The 23,960-nt window shown below is 54.3% G+C and overlaps 1 protein-coding gene across 5 annotated transcripts in view; it reads right to left on the bottom strand.

The window, feature by feature from the left end:
• TOGARAM2 (TOG array regulator of axonemal microtubules 2) overlaps window positions 1–23,960 on the bottom strand; it is a 76,011-nt gene that overhangs the window by 27,677 nt on the left and 24,374 nt on the right. For 3 of the 5 annotated variants that reach the window (XM_032239187.1, XM_032239191.1, XM_032239186.1), the window contains exons 3-13: window positions 20,801–20,911; window positions 19,596–19,883; window positions 18,297–18,508; window positions 17,391–17,572; window positions 13,685–13,731; window positions 10,626–10,792; window positions 7,893–8,043; window positions 6,940–7,104; window positions 2,868–3,018; window positions 2,024–2,129; window positions 869–1,104 (exon numbers count right to left, since the gene is read on the bottom strand). In XM_032239187.1, the coding sequence (XP_032095078.1) occupies window positions 869–1,104; window positions 2,024–2,129; window positions 2,868–3,018; window positions 6,940–7,104; window positions 7,893–8,043; window positions 10,626–10,792; window positions 13,685–13,731; window positions 17,391–17,572; window positions 18,297–18,508; window positions 19,596–19,883; window positions 20,801–20,911 (1,816 nt within the window). The remainder of the gene's footprint in view (window positions 1–868; window positions 1,105–2,023; window positions 2,130–2,867; window positions 3,019–6,939; window positions 7,105–7,892; window positions 8,044–10,625; window positions 10,793–13,684; window positions 13,732–17,390; window positions 17,573–18,296; window positions 18,509–19,595; window positions 19,884–20,800; window positions 20,912–23,960) is intronic. The other 2 variants (XM_032239189.1, XM_032239190.1) reach the window with 2 other exon arrangements.

Below are 23,960 nucleotides of genomic sequence, written 5' to 3'. Positions count from 1 at the left end.
TCATAACAACTTCATGAGGTGGACATCATTATTATTACCATTTTACAGATGAGTCAGCTGAGACGCTGAGAAGTGAAGTGACAAGCAGGATGTGAACCCAGGCGAAGTGGCTGGGCAGGATCTCACCCAGCTGGATCTCAATATGCTATGGTGCAATTACTAAAGGTCTCCCAGCTGGTCTGACAGGCCCCCGGACTACTGAGAAACCTCATGCATAGTGTAATGGTTCACTTCTGGGGTGGAGAGGCGTTTTGCTCTGTGGGAGAAGGTGCTTGGGAAATGCTTTTGGTTTTGCTTTTAGTGTGGGTTTTTAATGACAGGGAAAACAAATCAGCAGCCCAACACCTTCCCCTCCGCAGGAGCAGGCCCCGCGGGGCAAGCTGAAGTATTCCATTCTATACCTTTCTCTTCTCACTGGCCCACATTTCATCAGTAAGCAACACGGCTCCTGGGGATGGAGGAGATCCAGGGCCCACGCTCAGGCTGTCTCTGCAGCCCTGTCTCCCGGGTGCTTCCACAGCCACAGCATGCAACAGCACCCTCCTCTTCCAGCCAGAGCTCCCTGCACTACCCCAGCCTGGCCGATGAAAGGTGGGAGAGAAGCCCGGTGCTTGGCACAGGGAAGCAGGAGTCTTCTTCCTTCCCCAGCTAAATGGGAGGCACCTGCTGTGAAGTCTGAGGCGGGCCCCTTCTTCAGTCTGAATCTCTGACCTTGGCCTCTAGCATCCCAACAGACCCCTTGCAGCCTCACTTGCCTGCCTCCCTCCCTGCCTGCCCCCTTCCCTCCTCCTGTCACATCCCAGGGCCTCTCCCCTCGACTTACCCTCCCTGACCTCCCCCACCCCTCAGACAACAGGCAGCCACGTACTAGACGCCCGCCGAGGTGAGGGCCACCAGGGAGCGGGCAGGGGTCACGTTCTCCACCATGGCCCCCAGGGACCGGCCGGCTGCTCTCTGGATGAACTCGCTGGTGTTCCCCATCTTCTGCAGCAAGCAGCGGGCGATCTCCTTGGCCTCCTGGTCCATATTCTTCTTCAAGGCCTGAAAAAGGTCTCCTAAGGTGCTGATGGCCAGGCGAGACACCTTGGAGCGCAAGTTGGTGACCTTGGAGAGAGGAGAGTGGCCCTCCAGGGTGCTGGACCCTGCCAAGGGCTCTGGGACGCACGGAGAATGGGCTCTGCTCCACCCTCTTCCTCCTCCCCGACCCTTCCCCTGACCTAAGCCTTGCCATGCTGGAAACGAAAACCCTGCAGCTGCTCTGAGCAAAACTGTCCCATTTTGTTATCATCTGTTATTAATCTATATTATCATGGCCATCGGAAATGTGAACGCTGTCTTTAAAGCGCTGATTTGATCTTTGCCGCTCCGTGAGAGTAGGTGCCATGAGAAGCACAGTAGTGCTGACGTGGCTCTAATTATCCTGGGAGAAAGCAACTATTTTTTCTGGATGCCTCACTTTGCAAAGAAAACAGAGACCCCAGGCCACATGCAAGAAGGCAGATGCTCCCGACACCGCCCAGGCCCCTGAGTGTCAACAAAACAGCATCCTTGGTATTCATCCCCACCCACCCCCACTGGGGCAGTCCACTCCCAAGAGTGGGACACGGCCTCCACATGAGACCGAATACAGCTTCCTGCCTCTCTGGACCCAGCCTAGACCAAGCCCCAGAGCCATGAGCAAAAGGCCTTGGGAAGCACCACAACTGCCCTGGAGCTGGGGATCTGGCCCAGAGCACTCCAGCCCTCATTAGGCATTTGAGTACAGAGGACCATGCAGGCCAACACATGGGCATGTGGGATTCTCATTGTTTCCATTCCCAAAGATTACAAATAAGGAAACCCTAAGCCTTAGTTTTCCAATCTGAGAAATGGGTGGCTGCCTCCTACCTCAGTGGCTGAAGGCTGAGAAATAAACAAGGATGCCCATGTTCCTGGAGCCACGGCCCCTCTACAGCTGCTAGGGGACTGCATCGAGCAGCCACCGCAGGGCCAGATGCACAGCACACAGGCTGGGGGGCCTCACCTCCCCAGTCACCGCCAAGCACACGTCGTGCAGCCTCCCAGTGAGGACCTCCGAGTGACAGGCTGCCAGGCGCTGGATGCTCACCAGGCCCTTCTCCTTCATCTGCCTGAGAAGCAAGGCCAGGCCCTGTTGCAGGTGGGTGGGGAGGGAGGAGCCCCACCCCTCTGCAATCAAGGGGCCCCACATCACGCACCATCATGGCCCACCCTCACAGTGCACAGTAGGGTGCCATTCGATGGCCTCAGACCAGGATTTCCTGGGGTAACATCCTGGCCTGAAATCCTAACCCCTCAGTAAAAGCCAGTTTTATGTGGCCTCTGGCCAACCCTCAGCTCTGACAGTGCTGCACGGAAGCCCACTCCAGGACCTGTCTGCATCCTTGACACAGAGCCAACGCCTTCAATAGACAGCACTTGAACAGGGAGGACTGAAGGCAAGGAGGGCGTCTCACAAATGTTCTGGAGCCCGAGGCATCACTTTGCTCATGACCATGGTCCTGCATCCCCACAGTGGGAGGAGCACTCGGAGCAGATTCCATTTCAATCAGAAAAATAAAGGGCTGTGGCCTTTCTTGGGCTCATGGTGTGGAATCAAATGCATCCTTGCCATGCCTGGCTTTGGCACGTCACGGAGCCATGCATAGGTGCATGGAGGGTCTCAGGGCACACACATAAAGCCAGGAGCACCACACACTCAGGCACACACGCATGTGCACACACACACAGTCCTCCCTCCATGGTGCTCGAACCCCAGAGTGGGAGAGGAGGAAAGTTGAGGGGCAGAAGCTAGTGCAACAGCCCCGCGTCTGGCCAGACCACAGCACGTGGGGCAGGCGTCTCCTCACCAGTCACTGCTGTTGAGACACTGGAGTGCATCCATCAGCCCCAGCTCCGGGTTTGAGAAAGGCCTCAGCTCCTTAAATCCTCTAAGATCCATCTCCTCCTCCTCTTCCCATTCAGGAGACCCCCATGTGAGCACCGCAGGTAATGAGTTAGCTGCATTCACAAGAAAGAAACAGCAGGCTTCATGCAGCAGGACAGGTAAGAGCCCTGAGTGGCCGCTCCTGCCACTGCTCACATAGGAGGCCGTGCCTCCACCCTGAGCCCACCTAACAGGGAGGATGTACAGGGGGAGCTGGCTGGTGAGGCTGAGAAGCTAGCGCCTGGGCTTCCCTGCCCGGGAGCCATAAGGACCTCCCAGCTCTACCTTTGGTTGACTTTTTCCCTTCCTGCCCTTGCCAATGAGATTCTTATAAACAGATTGTGATAAGCCAACTGATGTCATGGGACAAAGCCCCCCAGTCGGGGGGACACCTCCAAACCTGCCTCCTCTGTGGTGAGGTGGGGCCCCCTGAGCCATCAGTGAATGACCTCCCTACTCACTTCGGTGGTGGTCTGACCTCATTCCCAACCAGAGGCCCATGTGAGCGGTGCCTCCTCCTTCCCTGCTGCTATCCAGCCTTTTGTGGGGTTGCCCACGAGCAGGGAAGTGGTCCAAAAGCAGATGGCTGGAGGAAGGCAATGTAGCTAACTGGCACTGACATGGCCCAGACGCAGCCGTGCATGCAGGGACCCACAACAGGCAGGCTGTCGTGTTCTCTAGGCTCTCCTTCCCTGGGGACAGATGCTAGAATCATAACCTTCTAGGACAGGAAGGCATCTTACAGGGCCTCTGTCTAACCAAATGCCTTGATCACACAGTTGAGGTCTCAGAGGCTCAGAGAGGGTGGGAGACCCTCCACAGCCCCTCAGCTCCTCCGTCAGCACGGCCAGGACAACATGGTCCCGGTCCCAGTCCAGATGGCTCACTACCACAGCTCTCTTCCTGTGAGTTTCCTCCCGAGCTTCACCTCCACCCAAATGATTTTCACCACAGTACATCCTGAGGTCCTGGGCAAGTCCGAGTGGAGAGGAAGCCCTTTACGGAGAGCGGAGACACAGCCAGGTGCGGTGGCTCACGCCTGTAATCCCAGCACTTTGGGAGGTTGAGGCGGGTGGATCACCCGAGGTCAGGAGTTCAGGACCAGTCTGCCCAACACGGTAAAACGCCGTCTCTACTAAAAATACAAAAATTAGCTGGGCATGGTGGTGCATGCCTGTAATCCCAGCTACATGGGAGGCTGAGGCAGGAGAATCACTTGGAGTCAGGAAGCGGAGGTTGCAGTGAGCCAAAATCATGCCACTGCACTTCAGCCTGGGCAACAGAGTGAGACTCTGTCTCCAAAAAAAAAAAGCAGAGTCACAAAGCCCTCACTCCTGGACTTCCTTCTCAACACTACCCTTGGCATGAGGAATGGTCTCTTCATCAGTTCTTTCACTCACTCTCTGAGAGTCAGGAGGTAACATCCAACCTCCCCATCCTTCCCTGGGCAGCACGGATGAGAATGACATGCTGTCTGCGATGCTCTCTAAAAGAGGCTGGGTTTTCTGGAGGAAGCAATCCATCCTCCTGCCCCTCTGCCCCCTTCCCTGCCTTTACTGCACGCTGCAGGGGCATTAGCATCCACTGGATGTAAAAACAAACCCACGAAAGGCACTGGCAGGGGGATTCCAGCCTCCAGTGTCTTGAGGCTTGCGTTGCCTCCCCGTTTGCCCTACGTCTGACAGCTTTCCAGTCCTGTTCATATTTGCACCTTCTGGTTCAGTCATTTCTATTTTTCACACAGAAAACAAAAGAAATTGAACAGATCCGGAACTGAGCTCACCTAAACCAATCCAGTCTCCCAAGAAAGGCCAGCCCTTCACAGGACTTATTAGAAGAATCAAGAGGACCAGCAGGTTTACAATCCTGAAATACTATCATTTCCAGCCAGACTAAAAACCCAAACTATAAAGCAAGTTAAGGGATTCTTTGTTCACTGTGAGGAGAGAGGAAGATGAGGAGGATTCAAATGCAGCTTCCCGGGAGGTAGTAAGAGGAGAATGTTGGCTTTTTTTTTCTAACAACTCCAACAACCTAACCTACTTGAAGATCTTGTTTCTACCCATCCACTCACCCACCAAACATAAAACAGTTCAAATAAAAAGGGACAACAGACTGGGTCAAGCGTCACTAACCAAAGTGTCAGTCTAGTGATCTTTAGATGGTGGCACTGTGGGGCACCACGACCTTGAGTGACCTTGGGTGGCCTTTACATCACTGGGTCTAATCCCAGCATTTTGGGAGGCCAAGGTAGGCAAACCACTTGAGGTCAGGAGTTTTTTTTTGTTTTGTTTTGTTTTTGTTTTTGTTTTTTTTTGAGACGGAGTTTCGCTCTTGTTACCCAGGCTGGAGTGCAATGGCACGATCTCGGCTCACCGTAACATCCGCCTCCTGGGTTCAGGCAATTCTCCTGCCTCAGCCTCCTGAGTAGCTGGGATTACAGGCACGCACCACCATGCCCAGCTAATTTTTTGTATTTTTGGTAGAGACGGGGTTTCACCATGTTGACCAAGATGGTCTCGATCTCTTGACCTCGTGATCCACCCACCTCGGCCTCCCACAGTGCTGGGATTACAGGCTTGAGCCACCGCGCCCGGCTAGGTCAGGAGTTTGAGACCAGCCTGGCCAACCTGGTGAAACCCTGTCTCTACTAAAAATGCAAAAATTTGTCAGGCCATGGTGGCGTGCACCTGTAGTCCCAGCTACCCAGGAGGCAGAGGTTGCAGTGAGCAGAGATCATACCATTGCACTCCAGCCTGGGCGACAGAGTGAGACTCTGTCTTAAAAAAAATAAAATTTTTTAAAAAGTGGGCTGGGTTGGACAGATCAGTAGTTCTCAGTATCAATCACATCATTCCATTACCGCTTTCGTGATTTCTGCCGTCCTCTCAATAGCCTGTCCTTTTATTTACATTGTATTTTTCTTCATATCACACCACTTTCAAATCCTAAAGAATTTAATTTTAAAGGGAACTTTCACTACCGTAAACTAGCATTGTTTGTCATAGAATAAGATAAATATTTACAATGAAAGTAAAACAATGTTAAAAACCCTCGCTAAAAAATTACAGCCAGCCTCTGATGTCTTTGAGCCTGAAAGAGGATCTTCTTGTTTAAAATTAGAGGTGCTACCGTGATTGTCAGTCTCCTGAGGCCTCCCAGAAGCAGAAGTCACTATGGTTTCTGTACAGCCTGTGGAACCATGAACCAATTAAACCTCTTCTCTTTATAAAAAATTAAAAATAAAAAGAGAGGTGCTAAAGACTAGCGCCAAATTCAGACTTTCTACTTGAGGATAGAAAGAGAATTGAAAAGGGAGGTGAGTTGGTGTTATTTAGAGCACAGAATAGTCTACGATCATTTACCATCACATCCCACACTTAAAGAAACTCCTATCCAAGCTGTTTTTAAGGTTTTTTCAGTAGCAAAATCTTTCCAAATGAAATGTCACACGAATGCCCAGTATATAAAAGAGGGAGGCAAAATGGAAGCTCCTCTGGTAGAATGGGGACAGAGTGTCCCCTTGTCCTGGGCACGATTCCCGAGGTGCCCTGCGAGGAGCGCTGGACCCTCTGATTCATATCTGCAGCCAGCGCTGCCCAGCCCTGACATTTTACAAAGCATCAGGAAAGAAACTGAGTTCCTCCCTAACCCTCCCGTCCTCTTCCTGGTGTTCTCAGCTACTTCCCTACATGCTGTTGCCTCGCGTCTTTGGCCCTGGTGCACTGGTCACTCCTCCAGGACATGTCACACAGGCTGGGCACGTCACAGCTCCAGGTATGAGATCCTGGGTCCCCCAGCCCAGCCCATAGACAATTATGAGTCCCCGACAGTTTCTCCCTCTGGTAAGGCAACCACCACCCCAGGCTGCCTCCTGGTCTAACATGGACAAGGGGCAGAAGCAAAGCCACCGAGGTCACCGTTGGCATGCCTCAGGGCATCCCGAGGCAGCATGGGCAGAGGGACGCATGCGCCTGCCGGTCAGGCCTGCCCACCTGAGGCATGGCGGGCAAAGCAGGGCTCCTGCTTGCTGACAGGGATACTGGGCAGGGAGGTCCGGCTGGCCCGCTTCCTCAGGATGATGCTGACGTCGTTTCTGCGTGGGCTGCTCAGCCTAGTGGGCACAGACATGGTCCTGCTGCCCCGAAGGGGAAGGAGGCCTGTGGACACAGAGGAAGTCTGAGAACTGAGCAGGCCTGTTTCCCCCAGCCTCAACGTCCTCCTTTGAAAATGGGCCATGTCTGGGCATGCTGGTTCATACCAGTACCCCCAACATGTTGGGAGGCCAAGGTAGGAGGTTTGAGGCCAGGAGTTCAAGACCAGCCTGGGCAACATAGGGAGACCCCCATCCCTACAGAAAATGTAAAAGAAATTAGCCAGGCACAGTAGCACACGTCTATAGTTCCCACTACTTGGGAGGCTGAGGCGGGAGGATCCCTTGAGCCCAAGAGTTTGAGGCTGAGGTGAGCACGTCATTGCCCTTTAGCCTGGGCCACAGAGCGAGGCCCCATCTCTAAATAAATACATAAGTAATGAACAAAAAATGTAAAAAAGAAGGCTGGGCAAGGCGGCTCACGCCTGTAATCCCAGCACTTTGGAAGGCCAAGGCGGGCAGATCATGAGGTCAAGAGATTGAGACCATCCTGGCCAACACGGTGAAACCCCGTTTCTACTAAAAATACAAAAATTAGCTGGGCGTGGTGGCATGTGCCTGTAGTCCCAGCTACTTGAGAGGCTGAGGGAGGAGAATTGCTTGAACCCGGGAGGTGGAGGTTGCAGTGAGCCGAGATCGCGCCACTGCACTCCAGCCTGGCACCTGGTGACAGAGCAAGACTCTGTCTCAAAAAAAAAAAAAAATTTTTTAAAGAAAATGGGCCCCTCAGCAGGCTATGAGAGAGTGGCCTCAGCTCCCCAAGCCTGAGCAAAACCCGCACCAGGCACCCAGTACCTTCCTTCGTGAAGGCTCTCCGGGAGCCCACGCCCTGGGAAGTGAGCTCCCGCTCGGTCCTGGGCTCCTCTGGCCTCCGGAGCAGCTCCATCTCCTTCATCTGCTTCAGCCACATCTTCTCACGGGCAGACTTGGAGATGGTGGCTTGGATCTGGCACAAGGTCAAGGCAAACTGTATTAACCTCCATTCATTCAATCATCAACATGCAATCATCGAACATGTGTCTCCTGTGTGCCAATTGCTGTCCTGGAAGTGAACAAAACAGACGACTCCCTGTACCCCAAGAGCTTTGTGGTATGGGGGAGACACAATAAACAGCCCGATTGCTGATATCAGGCAGTCCGTGCTGAAGGAAAAGTAAGGAGACAGAGATGACAGTGGCTTTTAGCCTCGAAGGCCCTGAGGGACTTGCCAAGGAGGTGAAGCTTAAGCGGAGACAGAAGTGAAGGGAGGAGGTCTGCCCCACAGATTTCTAAGAGAGAAGTGTTGGAAGCAGAGGGAGTGAATGCAGAAGCTCTGAGGCCGGGGTGTGCTTGGCTGGTTGGGGACAGTGTAGGGGACACTGGCGAAGCTCTCTGAGTCAGAGAAGTGACAGGACACAAGATGGGGCAGGGGGCAGGATCCATAGCACACGGGCCATGAAAGGGACTGGGCTTCTCCTCTGAAGGACACAGGAAGCCGTTTAAGGTTTTGAGCAGAGCAGTGAGCAGAGGAATGACATGATCTGACTTCCGCTGGCAGCGGCTGTCTCTACGTGTTGTTTTTTATAAACTTTTATTTTGAAATAGTTTAAGACGCAAGAAAAACTCGTAAGTTGTCAAAATAGAACCAAGACTTCCTGTGTTCCCTTCACCCTTCCCCAATGATAATATCTTCCACATCCACAGAATGTTCTAACGTCTGTTTCTCTAAGGCTCATGCAGGCTGCCGCAGGGGAAGGGTCTGGAGCTGGCTCACACTGGGAGCAGGAAGAGTGGTGAGGAGGCAGCTGAGCATCCAAGCAAGAGGTGGCAGGGCCCGGGCGGCCATGGGGGTGGTGGGATGGGCAGATTCTGGACATGCTTCGAAGGTGCAGCTCACTCTCTTTGCTGATATGTGAGGCTCAGGGCAAGAGAGGAAGAGAGGAGCCAAGGACGCCCCAGACGGTTGGCCTGAGCCACTGGAAGGCTGGAGTTGAGTGGGTCTCTGGGGAGAGAGGTTTTGTGAGGAGAGTGTTCAAGGGTTCAGTTTTAGACACAGTCAGCTGGAAGTATAATTAGGCATTTAAGCAGACATATTGAGTAGCAGCTAAATATGTGGGTCTGGAGGTCAGGGGAAGGTCTAGGCTGCAAGGGAGATGTGGAGTCCTCAGCATAGAGATGACAGTACTGAGTGCCTGGACTGAACGAGGACCTGGCGGGTCAGTATAAATAGCCGGCAGGCCAGAGGGCTGAGCGCTGGGGGAGTGCCAGCATCCAGAGTTGGGGAGATGAGGAGGAGGCAGCAAAGAAGGGCTGGGAAGGAGCTGCCTTTCACATGGGCAGGACCAAGAAAGAGCCACCCCTCACCTCCATCCCTGGCTGGAGAATTCAGGGATGAGACATAAGTCATGTCCAAAGCTGTTACAGGGTCAAGGTAGAAGAGGGCTAACTGTGGCTGCATTTGGGAAGGTCACTGGTGACCCCAATGTGGGCAGTTTCAGCGGGGGGGTGTTCACTGATGCCTGTCGGGAGTGGACTCAGGAGAGAGGAGACGCAGCAATCATTTTGTTTTGGTTTTGTTTTGCTTTCTTGAAATGAAAGAGGTCACAGAGAGCTAGCATGCTGACAGCAATGCTCCCGCTTCAAGAATATTGTTGATGCCAGAGAGGGAACAAGTGTTGGAGCTGAAGGATTGGAAGGATTGGGTGGAACAGCAGGAGCTGCTGGTGACCGAGGGGATGCTTGGAATGGAGACCATGGTGGGGGCCACACTTTAGAATGCCGAGGCCTGTGATGCGGCCACGGGTGGGAGGTGGCACACAGAAGTGGGGAGGAGGACAAGCTCGTTTTGCTAAACGGAATCATTGTTTTGTTTCATGTTCTGTGGCCCTCTCTAGCGTGGGAGGGCTGTGGTGACGACTTCACACAGTCACCATGGAATCCCAGTCTCTAACAGACACTATGCCCCCAGGAGGCCCTCAGGATATGCTTATGGACCTGGAAGGTTCTGTTTCAAAGAATGAGCACAGGTTCCTCACTACAGTGACTCCAAGCGTCACTAAATTCATTCCGACCAGGGAAGAGACACGTCTCCCAAGGTCACCTAGAAGTCTGGGGTATTCGCCAGCCCGCGGAGCACAGCCCTTGGCTGACCAGCCCTGAGTCAGCTGCCTCTCAGTTGCTATCTTGGGTGTCAGTTCAAACCACACAGCCCGGTTCACCTGAGGCCTTCTGCTCTCTCCCCCACATCCGGCTTCCGCCTGAGCCCTGTGCAACCTCCCCATCCTTCCTTCCTGCCTGCCTCCTACCCCTCAGTGATCCTTTGTAGTCGTCCCTGCACCTAGTTCCCCACCCCTCTTCTGACCCCCATCCTTTCTCTTCATTTCTCCAGCCCTCACCCTAACCCCCGTCTGCAGGTTCTGGCCCTTAGTCCTTGGGTGGCTGCCTCGGGCTCTCCTTACTGTGCTCTGCGGCTGGTCCCACTCTTGAATACTTCAGGTAGCCTGTGGTCCCCTCCAACCCCCCTCCCTCCACCTCCTGCTCCCCGCGTACCTTGCTGCTGATCTCCTTCTGGTCCTCTTCTTTCAGTGGAGGCTGGGCTTCTTTGGCATGGCCAAAGGAGAAGGATGTCAGCGTGGGAGCAGACTGAGAAAAAGGCAGGGCCAGCTTCTCAGCAGCGGCAGGCCTGTTTCTGCTGGGTGAGGCCAAAGGTTTTGGCTCTGAGGGGTTGAGAAAAGGGGTGGAGCTAAAGACACCCAGGCCCCTCCTGAGTTTGCTGACCCTCTGGCTGGCTCAACTCTACTGCTAAGACCCACACCCTCCATTCTTCCTCCATGGAGCAAGACTCAGGTTAGTTTTACTGTACAGGGCGGCACTTGCAGGCACAGAGCGGGCTGCCTGAGGACCAGCGTCCCTCTTCATTCATTCATTGATTCATTCACTGCACACTTTATTCCAAGATAGGTGCAGAGGTGGGGAGGCTGGGCAGGAAACAGGGCCAGCTGTGTTATCCAGGAGATGTAAGTCATTTCCTGAGAATGTAAGTGTAACTGTCCTGGGAGGTATGTACTGCAGGAAAAGAAAAAACAAAATGGGCCCACTGACCCTTTCATATGACCATGGGCTTGCCTGAAATCATGGCGCAGCATGAAAGGGCAGAGTTGCCAGGGCCAGAGAAGTAACACTAGTCCAGTCCCATTTCACAGTCAGGAAAGCTGAGAGCAGGTGTGATGGTTAATAGCAGATGTCATCTGGACTGGATGCCTACAGAGCTGGTAAAGTATTGTTTCTGGGTGTGTCTGTGAAGGTGTTGCCAGAGGAGACTGACATTTGAGTCAGTGCCCTGGCAGAGGAGGAACCACCCTCAGTGTGGGTGGGTACCGTCCAGTCGGCTGCTGGCTACCATCGCAGCTAGAAAAAAGCAGGTGGAAGAAGGTGGGATGGGCTTGCTGCTGGGCTGCTGGCTGCCTGCCTTCTCCCCTGCTGGATGCTTCTTTCTACTTCCCCTGCCCTGGAACATCAGGCTCCAGGTTCTTGGGCCTTTGGACTCTGGGACTTGCACCAATGTCTTGCCAGGGGCTCTTGAACCTTTGGTCACAGACTGAAGGCTATACTGTTGGCTTCCCTGGTTTGAAGCTTTTGAACTTGGACTGAGCCACTACCAGCCTCTCTCCTCCCCAGCCTGCAGATGGCCTATCGCGGGACTTCACCTTGTAATCGTGTGAGCCAACTCTCCCTAATAAACTCCCTATATAGAGACATACAGCCTACTAGTTCTGTCCCCCTGGAGAACCTAATATAGCCAGGAACATTTGAATGCTCTTGGGATGGATAAAATACCCATTCACTTCTACTCGGTGCCATCAAATCCACAGGATTGCTTTGTCATTCATATTTTCCCCACCAGTGGATTTTAAAGGTACATTTCTCATTATGAAGGCAGGGTCCAAATAGGTCCGTTCATTCATTTTCTGCCACTCACAGGGTTTGGAGCTCACCATCTTTGGGTGAACCCAGAAGTCAGGGGTCTGCTGAGATGGGGACATCACCTGAGGCTGCCTGCGGCTGGAAAAGGCATCTTATGTCTGGGGCCCCTACAGCAGCTCCCAGGTCACCCCGGTCCTCTGGCTAGCCCATGTCTTCTGCAAAGGATTCCTCTGCTTGGTGCAGGGAAAAGGATCAAGGGCCAAGTGGGAAGAGGGGCTTTGAAGCCTCGTCTGCCCAGAGGTAAGAGGCAGGGCAGAGGGCACGGGTGGTAGGTGCCACCTGGCCAAGGCAAGGACTGCAGGAAGGCCACAGATGTGGGGGGAACTTCCCAGCTTCAGACAAGACCCTGTGAGCCTCTACCACGTGCTAAGCATGTCCCTCCTAGAGGGCAGTGTCAGCCCCAGCTGACAGCCAGAGAGCAGAGAGCCCTTTAAGGACTTAGCTATTTTGTATGTCACTTCTTCACCTGCACCTCAAAGTGACGCCCTGGAAAGCCTTGTCTGAACAGCCTGCCCCTGCCACAGGCCCCTAGTGACCTGGTCTTCAAGCAGCAAGCTGGAAAGCCAGGGAGGAAGTGGTTACTGACTGGGATCTCCTGGCCCAACCCCCACACCAGCATTCTCTGGGTTAGCTCTTAAGGTCACTCAGGGTGCCACTGCATTTTGCCACAGACTGCCTGAGCTCACGCTGCTGCAGCCCGGCCCGGGGGCAGGGGAGAAGCAGCTGCCACGGAGGTTTCTGTGCCAGGTCCAGCTTTGTGTCTTGATCCCAGCACCTCTTGGGCAACAGCCTCCCCACTTCACCAACCGCCCCACCAGCTGAGCTGATCAGCAGAGTGGCCTGCCAGGAAGCTGGTCCTGGGGAGGCCACCCCTCCTGCCGGGCAGCAGAGTGGCTGCCTCCAAACTCCTCCCCACCGTGGCCTGGGTTCAGGGTGTTCTGCTCCCCAACCCTGCAGCAGAGGCTCAGCCTCCATCCACTCATCCTGCCTCCCCATAGAGTTCAATCAAGGAAGGATCCCTCCTCCCTCTTCAAAGGCCTCCTACTCTGCCCTGTCCCCTCTCCTCGCCTCAGTCCTGTGTTGGCCTATTCCCTGACAGCTAGAGCTCCAGGGCCGGCTGGCTGAGGTCTGCGGGCTCTGGTTTACCCTCTCATTCTCTCAGTGAGGAATACTCTCCCTACTTGCTTAACACATCGCAAGGGGCAGCTGCTTGATGTGTCAGGACCCCAGCTGTGGAGCTATGGGAGCCTGACTGCCAGCCTGATGGGGCTTGGCAACCAGGGAGAACATCCTGCCCACGGAGTCTCTGTGTGCCAGCCCATCTGTCCCGCAGGGCCAGCACTGTGTCTCTCATCGAGACCGTGTCGAGCTGCACAAGCCAGAGCACGTCAACACACCTGACGTGCCAGAGCAGGTGCCAATAAATGTCGCTTCTCTTCCACGCCTGGCGCGGGCCCGCTGCCACCCTCCTGTTAGACTCCGGTGACTTCAGCTTCCTGCTGTGAAATGAGGGGCCCGCACACGAGAGCTCTCAGCTCTCCTCTGGCCCCATTCTGTTTCCAGGACCCAGTCCAAGAATGCAGAGAGTCAAATAAGAAAGGGAGGCGTGCAGGGAAAATACGTACCCAGAGATGCAGGGGTCTTCTCCCGAGGCCCACTCTTCCCAGCCAATCTTAAAAGAATGGGGGAGAGAAAAGCATCATGAGGAACGGCCAGCCAGAGACACTGCTGGGGGAGCCCAGGGTGGCTCCAGGATGGGGCAGCAGCTGAAATGGGGGACGGGGGGAGGGCGCTGTTGTCCCTGCAGAGGCGTTTGGCCCAGGATTCAAGCTGCAGGAGATACAGCTCCCTCCACAAACACAAGGGCAGGCTGACCGCCAGGCCAGGCTCAGCCCTATTTCCTCGCAATGAGCTTGTTTCCAACAAGCTCATTCATTCCCCAGGAGGCCAATGCCCCCATGGAAGCTGCTGTCTTAAAGGAAGCACCCGCCCTCCCACTGGGCTGCTTGGGCCTGTGGGACCTGAGAGCAGCTGCAGCAGACAAGGGTGAACGGCCTCCCAGCTCAGACAGCACGGAGCACAAGTTCTCCAAGCTGCCCCAAGCCCGTGAGAGCTTAGTGACCCGGAAACAGTCCCCCTCCTCATGACTATAATTCCTGTCCCCCCATCTGCCATCCCCCAAGGCCTGGGGGTTTGACCCCCTTTGCTGTGGCAGGAAGTCACCACTGCTTTGTACCAGAAGCTCAATCCCAATCACCCACAGGAAGGAGAGACAGTGGCATCCCTGGCACTGGTTTTAATTGTAATTTCTTAAGTTAGAAGCACCATTTACTTATTCAACAGATATTTTCTGAAGACCTACTATGTGTCAAGCACCATTCTAGAAACTGGGAATAGAGCGTCAATAAGACATGACACTCCCCGCCCTCTAGGAGCTCAGGTTCCCATGGAGACCAGCCATGCAGCATCCCACATCTTTCCCTTCTCAGCTGACATCAGGACCACTGGGGGCTGACGGAGTGACAAGCTACAGCAACAGGACAGGAACACAACATCCCATGCTCTGGCCTCAGAGAATCACAGTCCAGGCTGGGCCAGAGGAGGGGTGGGAGGACAGCCCACCCCAGTGCCTGCCTTGATCCAAGGGAACCCTGATCCTAGGGAGTGTGGCAATCAGTGGACCCTGGGTCCCCGGGAGGAGCAGAGCTTTAATAAGGGCCTAGATCAGCCAGGACTCAGCATTGTGTCTGGGGCCAGGCCCAGCCTCTTGTATGGGCTTGTATGGGCTGGAGATAGTAAGTGAATGCCCCAGGGCCCCCTGACCTGAGGAGCCCACCCACTAGGCCTTTGCCAGTGTAACCCACCACTGCCCAACCACTGCCCAACAGCACTAACAGGATTGGCGGCGGGAGGGGAAGAGAAGCAGAGGGTCAAAGTCCCCACGGTTGTCCTTGGCTTCTATGAGCTCATGGAGGTCCCAGGCTAACTGAGGCCAAAAACCCTGATGTCGACCCCTTTCCCAGGCCCGGCCTCATCCTGCTCATGCCTAGGCTTTGCCCCTGGGGCTCTGAGCTGCAGCCTGCCACCTCCACGCCCTCAACCCACCCCCTGACCCCAGCTCTGAGCAAGGGATTTGGCCTCAAGAGGACCTTGGCTCACTTCTCTCGAGCTGTGAAACTGGAGGAAGCCTCTTGCCCTCCCGTTCTCTAGAGACCCCTCACCAGAAAGGGCTGAGGCCAAGACAGACCACGCCCATCAGAGCTCCTGCCTTCCTGGATGTGGCAGCCCAGCCCTGCCCTCTGCAAACCCCACAGAAAACCCACCACCACACAGGCTCCTCCCCAGGCCTCAAGGAGGTGGGCGGGGCGGGGGCAGCAAACCCCTGTTTCTAGCAAGAGCCCCTTCCTGCTCCAGGCCAAACGTCTAGGCATGTCCAATGCCTCAGCACTGTCCCCAGCACCTGCCTCTTCTCCCCATCCCCTGTCTCCAGGAAGGGTACCGGTTATCTGTTCAGCAGCTGAAGCCAGGAACCCCAGCATGGCCTCAGCTCCTCCATTTTCTGCCCACATCCAGCCTGTGCCTTAGCCCTGCCAGTGATCCCGCCCCACCCTGCCCCACCCCACCGCTGCATCCTCACCCCACACACTCCTTGCCTCTCCCCCACTCAGGCACCCTTGGCCTTCTCCCCTGATTTCTGCAGCAGCCCCACCTCCATCTACATGGTCCATGCCATTCTGAGGTTGCCAACATGGCCTTTCTGAGTCAGAGCAGATGCCACTTTCACACCCGAAAGCCTTTGGTGCCACCTCTTCACAGCAGGATGAAGTTCCCTCTTCTCAGTTGGCACACGGGCCCTTCACCCCCACCCCGCGGGCTGCCCCACATGAATGCAGGGGCTCGCTCCTCCTCCGGTCTCTCTTTCTTCCACCTCCATCTCCATCTTGCAGGTGTGCCCTCACCCTTTTCTGAGAAGTCACCTGGTGATTCAGATCTCTTTCCCTGGGTCACCAACATGATAGGCAGCCTTAGCCTATGCACCCACCTCTTTGGACTTCACCTTGATGATTTCCTGGGACGTATCTCACGTGAGCTCCTGGACCACACAGATGGTGGCCTATTTGTCTTTGTCTTCATAGCGCCTGGCACATAGTAGGTGCTTAACAGCTACTATGTAGGTGAGTACATGGACGGATGGATGACTAAAATGGTAATAGATCCTCTGCCCCTCCATTGGCTAGAGAACCCCACGGAGTCAACAAAGAGAAATCCATGTCACAACCAGACAGGAAAGGACAGATATTTATTATGGAACTAATCCATGCCAGGTACCAAGCCTGGCCCCATGGAAGCCACAGAGGTTTTTGACATACGGCCCCTGCCCTGTGGTGCTCCAAGTTAAAGAACAGAATGAGGTTTAAATAAAATAGACTGGGTTGGGCGCAGTGGCTCACACCTGTAATCCCGGCACTTTGGGAGACTGAGGTGGACAGATCACCTGAGGTCAGAAGTTCGAGACCAGCCTGGCCAACATGGAGAAACCCCATTTCTACTAAAAATACAAAAATTAGCAGGGCCTGGTGGTGACAGCCTGTAGTCCCAGCTACTCAGGAGGCTGAGGCAGGAGAATCACTTGCAGAGGTTGCAGTGAGCCGAGATCGTGCCATTGCACTCCAGCCTGGGTAACTGAGTGAGACTCTGTCTCAAAAAAAAAAATAGGCTAGGTATGGTGGCTCATGCCTGTAATCCCAGCACTTTGGGAGGCTGAGGTGGGTGGATCACCTGAGATCAGGAGTTTGAGACCAGCCTGCCCAACATGGTGAAACCCTGTTTCTACTAAGAATACAAAAATTAGCTGGGCATGGTGGCACATGCCTGTAATCCCAGCTGCTCGGGAGGCCAAGAATTGCTTGAACCTGGGAGGCGGAATTGCTTGAAACTGGTTGCAGTGAGCCGAGACTGTGCCACTGCACTCCAGCCCGGGCGACAGAGCAAGACTCTGTCTCAAAAAACATATACATAAAATAAAACAATGTTCTATTCATTACTCCAGCAACTGCATCCACTAAGGCACTGGGAGAAGACAGAGGCTGGAGATCTTGTGGGTCATGCCACTGACCCAGTGTGCTGGAGCTGAGAGGCAGAGACGCCCTGGCAACCATGCTGTGGCCTCCCCAGGTCTGTGGCTCATGGGTGGAACACTAGGCCCTTTCCCTGCCTGGTGCCCCAAGAACCCTGCCCCAGCACGGAGGGTTGGCCGTGAGGAGCCCCAGTGGATCTTAGGGGGACAGAGGGAGAGAAGTCAGCAAGGAAGGCTTGACTTAGCGCTCCTACCGCATGCGTGGGGCCCTCCGGCCTGCGACGTCACCCTGGCCTGGAGGCAATGGGCTGGGAAGGGAGCCAGGCACATGGGAGGGGGTTGTCCTGGCCTTCGGGATGGGTAGGATCACGACATCCCCCAGGGACTTCTGCATCTTCTCATCACTGCAGTGCAGGTATTGCCCGGAGATCTGCACCTGGGAGCAGAGGCGACACAGGGGTCTGGGCTATGGAAACATCCCATGCTGAATGCTCACCTCCCAGGCACCTCACACAGTGTGAGGCCTGCTCTCTCTTTTCAGCCATTTATCCCGGGGACCCCCAGAAGGCTGACTGCTTCCTTACCACTCCTGGTGAGGAGACTGGCAAGCCCTTTTGGGACTATTATTATTTGTTTTTCTGTTCTCATTTCAGAAAACTCCTAGAACATCAGAGCTGGAAGGGCCTTCAAACCTCTATTTTCATAGATGTGCAAACTGGGGCCCAAAGAGGCATGTGGCTTGCCCAAGGTCACACAGCCAGCGAGGACCAGAGCAGACACCAAGGCCCGAATCCCTAGCCCAGCATTCGTTGTCATACTCTTGCTTAAAATGGAGAGGGCCAGAAAGCAGGAGGAATCCTGGGACATTCAGACCACAGAAGGCCTAGGGGACCGCCAATTCTAGGACAAAGGTCATGCAGCCTCAGCCACCGTCCCCCAGACCCCCTAGGCCAGCTATGGCCGTTTGCAATGCTGTGGGAGAAGGGGAAATGGGAGCCTTGAGCCTCTCCCAGTGCTGCCCCTATCCTCAGTGCAGACCTCGAGATACCTCTAGGGATGCTCAGGGCATGGAGTCAGGGGTTGGTGGAGGCTAGAAAGAAAAGCAGCACAAGGGAGGGCAAGAAGCTGAGGATAGACTCACAGCAGTGAAACCACCTCACCTCCTGAGCACCGGGTCGCAACTTGTAAGGACCCTGAATGCTCCCCAGAGGGTCCAGGCCCTTCTCTTTGGCTCTGCTGGCCTCGGGGGTAGTGGGGATGCTCTGGATGGGAGGCATCGGCCTAGGTAACCTCAGCAGCCTCTGCGAGGTGGCTCGGGGCATGGTGCTCCGCAGGGGAACTCCTTGGGGGCCTTCCCCTGGATCCAGAGAGGCTGTACAGAGATGCAGATGGGAAATCAGTTAGTCCCAGAAGAACAGGGGGCGGAGGGGGAATTCAGACCCCAGCAACAGGGCCTTCTGCCCTGGGAAGGCCTGGGATGGCAAGGAGAGAGGGTGGATCTGCCCCCAGCCCCACACCCCCTGGTAGACTGAGCAAGCAGCTGCTTCTGAGTGTCTGTACCATTCCAGAAAGTACCCATCCAAGTTATGTGTTTAGAATGCAGAGGCAGCATGGGAAGGAAGGGAAATAAAGGCAGTGCTGGAACAGTAGGGAGCACAGCAGGTCCTGGCCGTGGGGAGGAGCCATGTGACCTCAGGCCAGCCACCGTCTCTCTGACCCCCATGGACGCTTCTGTGAAATGGGGTGATTCAAGGAGAGCACTTCTAGAAGGCCAGGATCTCTGGCCCCTGCTGAAAGAAGATTCAGGTTTTAAATAGTCACAAAAGTAAAGATATAAATGTAAACCATGAAAAGCACTGAAGGAAAAAATGATAGGGCATTATTGGAGAGCATCCTAAGGGCAAATTCACGTTGGAGAGTCAAGGAGGGCTCTCTGAGGAGGGCTTTGAAGCCAAGAAGGGAGGCTGGGTGGGGATTTTCAGGGTGGGAAATAGAGGAGGGATGGGGGAGGAGCAGCAGCTCTAAATCTCAGGCAGGAAAGAGCCCATAAGCCCCAAGCTCTGGACAGCAGAGACCAAAGGCAGACGGTGACACAGTCAGTGGTGAGGCCAGGGCCAGAGGGGACATCTGGGGTCTTAGTCCAAGCACATCCAAAATCCACTGGCTGGTTTTGGTGGAAATGAGAATATTTGTTTAAAAGGATCCTTCTGGAGCAAGGGTAGAAGGAGTGAGGGAAGAATGAAGAGGCCTGTCAGGAAGCGCTGTAGGGCCCAGGAGGGAGGCCGTGCTTCAAGGAGGTCACTGAGGCCATAGAGAGGGTACCTGGCAGGTGCCCACTGACCACCACCAGTGGATCCCAGCATGCCACCTGGATGCCTGCTGACCCTCACAGCCCTGGTGGCCTGGGCCCCCTGACCTGGAAGTGGGTGGGGAGCGGGTGGGGAGGGGCCAGTGCTTACCTCGGGAAGACGCTGCCAAGCCCTCTGAGAGCCTCCTTTTCTTAAGCTTGTCCTTAATCTGGGTGGTGTCCCTGGCCACGCTGTTGGCCTCTGACTCCAGAGAAGGGAGGAGCACCAGGGGCTGGTTCCCCAAAGACAAGGCCCCGACGTTCCTGGGGTGACCATTCCTGGCCTGCCAGCCCTTGGAAGGGGCATCCAGCTTGAGGCCACCCAGCTCTCTGTGTCCACTCAGGAGCTGTGACGGTTCCTCATTGTTCAGCAGGGTGCTGGGCTCAGGCTGGAGGGAACCTGAGGGGAACAGAGGTGTGAATGGCCTTGCAAGCAATACCCAGGGTGGCACCAGGCACAGCAGGCTCCTTGCCATTGCTTGCCCAGTGAGACCCAGTCAGTATTTCAGTCACGTGTGGGGAAGGGTCATTCATTTGACAGTGCCTCTGAAGCACCTAACCTTCACAAGCCCCATGCCATGAGGTGCTCAGGACAAAAGGGGGAATCAGCCTGCAGTCCTATCGCAGCGCAGATGAGAGGCCATGAATACATAGGTCATCCGCCCAGGGACCACCACCCACCAATCTCCAGGGTCCAACAAAGGCATCAGATCCCCAAGCACGGAGCTATGCCAAGCACAGCCTGCAAGGAGGAGCCCAGGCATCTCAGAGCAAACCACGCCCACCGCAGCAGACACACCAGACCGGAGAGAAACAAAATGCTCTGCACATTTAAAGGAGGGAAGAGACTCTAGAAGACCTTCAGGAAGAAGTGCTCTTCACCTGGTCCCTGGGGGAGCACTGGAGCAGAAAGGGGCAGAGAAGGCATTCAGACAGGCGGGCTCTCAGAAGCTCAGCCACATCCCAGCGCCTCTGGAGACCCAGGCCACACATGCTGGACAAGTGGCAGAGACGCTGAGTGGGCATCTTGAGACGGGCCCCCTCCGCATTACCACCCTGGGTGCTGAGTGCACTCCCAGCATCCAGGTGCATGCAAGGGTCCTGCTCCCTATTCCTGTGGGTCTCCGTCTACACACCTCCAACCTCTGAAGCACAGGGTTGAAAGAACCTGACTAAAATCAGCAGACATTTTCAGAAGGAGCCACAGGAAAAACGACACTTGCTGGTAGCTTGAGAACCCAGCTGGCATCTGCCACACTCATTCCCGCTCCATGATGTGGCCAGAGGCCCTGACCAGGCCGGGTCTTCCCATCTCACCTTCTCCATGAGGCAGACTAGAGTTGATGCTTCCAGGCAGGAGCACCCGGGGCCTAGCCCCAGTCCGAGGGATGCTCCCGCAGTACACAGCCACGGCGGGCAGGACCTTGGCTGGAGACAAAAGCACAGGAGAGCACCACCCAAGAGTCCTCCAAGGCCAAGACTGAGAGCAAACCAAGAACACCCGGGCCATACCCCTGGGCACTCCATCCCCACAGCGTCCCTGCCCAAAATACCAAGGCATGTGGGGGCCCCGCCCCCAACACCGGAGCTTGACGGGGCCAGGAGAGTGCCTGTGATCTCCACCAAATCCCTCCAACCCCACCTGCTCCAGCCATTCAGCCTGGCTGCCTCCTCCCTCTTTGCACCCTGGCGTTGCTCCAAACCCCAATCTGTGTCTTTTCATCTCCTTCATGGGCTCCCCGTTTCCATCTCCGAACATCACTGACCCCTGGAGTGCCCAACCCTGCCTCTTTCCACTAGCTGCTCTCCCCGGGACCACTTCCTCACTGCCACCCCCTGCAGATAACCCCCTACCCCATAGTTCCTGCCCTGACCAATCCCACCCGTTGCAGAGCAGAGCATCTGATTACCTTGACAACTCCCTCTTGGAAGTCCCCAGGCACCTCATCAGCATGTCCTACACTGCTCTTCCCTCTTCTCTCTCCTAATCCACTTCAGCTCAACAAAAGGCACCCTCTGTCCCCGACACAGGGATTTATGAATGCTCTCTCTGTGTAGGGAGACAGTAGTGGGCAAGGCTGACTCAGTCCTCAGCAAGATTTGAAGTCTGGCAGGGAAGACGATAATTAACAAGCAATGACAGTGTAGGGCCAGGGAGCCCTGGTCAGAGATGGGGACAGAAAAAGCTTTCCGGAGGGAGGGACCACTGAGCTGAGACCATACAGGAAGCAGGAGTCAGGAAAGAGGAGGGTAAGCTCAGCTAAGGTGTGCATTCCTTTAAGAAGCCCTCCCTCAGGAGATCAAGGCCATCCTGGCTAACACAGTGAAACCCCATCTCTACTAAAAATACAAAAAATTAGCTGGGCATGGTGGCATGTGCCTGTAGTCCCAGCTACTTGGGAGGCTGAGGCAGGAGAATCACTTGAATCTGGGAGGCAGAGGTTGCAGTGAGCTGAGATCGCACCATGGCACTGCAGTCTAGGTGACAGAACAAGACTCTGTCTCAAAAAAAAAAAGAAAAGCCTTCCCATCTTTTGCTGGTTTTTAAAGCAAATTCTCTGTTTTTTGTTGCTGAAGTTGTTTGAGTTCCTTATATATTTTGGTTATTAATCCTTTGTCAGATGGGTAGTTTGTGTATATTTTCTCGCATTCTTCACTCTATCGACTGTTTCCTTGGCTGTACAGAAGCTTTTAAGCTTGATGGCATCCCATTTGTCTATTTTGCCTGTGCTTTTGAGGTCACTGCTGGGTAAATATCCAACAGAAAGAAAATCAGTACCTTGAAGAGCTATCTGCACTCTCATGTTTATTGCAGCATTATTCACAATAGCGAAGATATGGAATCAACCTAAGTGTCCATCAACAGATGAATGGAGAAAGAAAATGTGGCACATATACACAATGGGACACTATTTGGCCATAAAAAAAGAATAAAATCCTGTCACTTGGAGCAATATAGATGAAACTAGAGGTCATTATCTTTTTTTTTTTTTTTTTTTCTGAGATGGAATCTCACTCTGTTACCCAGGCTGGAATGCAGTGGAGCGATCTCAGCTCACTGCAACCTCCACCTCCTGGGTTCAAACGAGTCTCCTGCCTCAGCTCCCCATAGCTGGGATTATAGGCACACACCACCACACCCAGCTAATTTTTTGTATTTTTGTAGAGACAGGGTTTCACCATATTGCCCAGGATGGTCTCGAACTCCTGAGCTCAGGCAACCTGTCCTCCTCTGCCTCCCAAAGTGCTAGGATTACAGATGTGAGCCACCACACCTAGCCTGGTGGTCTTTATCTTAAGTGAAGTAAGCCAGGCACAGACAGACAATTACTATTTGTTTTCACTCATATATGGGAAAAGTTGATCTCACGGAGACAGAGAAGAGAATGGTGGTTTACTAGAGGCTGGGAAGAGAAGTGGGTGGGATGAAGAGATGTTGGTCAATGGGTACGAAAATCCAGTGAGGTAGAAGGAAAACGATCTATTGTTTGACAGTGTGGTAGGGTGACTATAGCTCACAGTAATGTACAATTCAAAATAGCTGGAATTGGAATGTTCCCATCAGAAAGAAATGGCCAGTGGTTGAGGTGATGGGAATCTCAATTACCTTAACTTGATCACTACGCATTGAATGCCATATCCAGACATCACGTGTGCGCCCAGAAAATATGTACAACTATTATGTGTCAATTTTGTTAAGAGAGAGAAGCTCTCCCTCTCCTATGTTCCCACAGCCCCAGGCACACCTCCATGTTACTCTCTCTTCCCCATGCCTCTCTCTGGTCCTGTCCTGTGGCTTCCCTAGGGGCAGGCACTGTGTCTTATTCATCTCTGTAGTACGGTACCTGCCGCTAAGCAAGAACTTAACAAACGTGGGTCCCACACCCTCCTGGCTCAGCCCTGCCCGAGCACACCTCAGGATCATCCATGGGGCCCTAACCCACCACCTGGAGAAGCCCCCACGCAGGTGGAAACCCAGCTCATCCACCCAAGGCTGAAAGACTCCTAGTCTGGGACTCGGGAGCCTGGGTTCCCACTTTTTGCCACCTGTGTGACCTTGAGGATATAAGCAAACTTCTGAGTCTCGGTTCCCACATCAGTAAAGCAAAGGAGCTGACAGCACTAAAGGTTCATACAACATCTTTATCCTATTTCTAGATGTGGAGATTCTGCTTTCTAAGATTTCATTACCTCCCACTTCCCCAGTGGAATCTACATTCAGGTGGGATCTGGTTTAGCACTAAAGTGGGCGGGTGTTTTCCGATTCATATGTCGAAGCCCCCGGGAGTTCTGCCGTGTGCATCGTGAGCTGTCTCCTGAACCACTGCTCTGGCCATCATGCTTCTCTGTCTTCCTTCCAATGGCCATCTGGCCCCTGCTCCAGCCCCTAAAGGATGAAGCAGCTCCACACCTTGCCAGCCCCCATTTCATCTGGGACTGGACCAATCCCCTCACTTTCCAGAGGAAACCAGGGCTC

The sequence above is a fragment of the Sapajus apella genome, unplaced genomic scaffold (assembly GCF_009761245.1).
Source record: "Sapajus apella isolate SASKATOON/1434 unplaced genomic scaffold, GSC_monkey_1.0 scaffold44, whole genome shotgun sequence".
In the NCBI taxonomy this organism is placed as follows: Eukaryota; Metazoa; Chordata; class Mammalia; order Primates; family Cebidae; genus Sapajus; species Sapajus apella.
The sequence above is the reverse complement of the archived record's forward strand: the minus strand, read 5'-3'. Positions and strand labels throughout refer to the sequence as shown.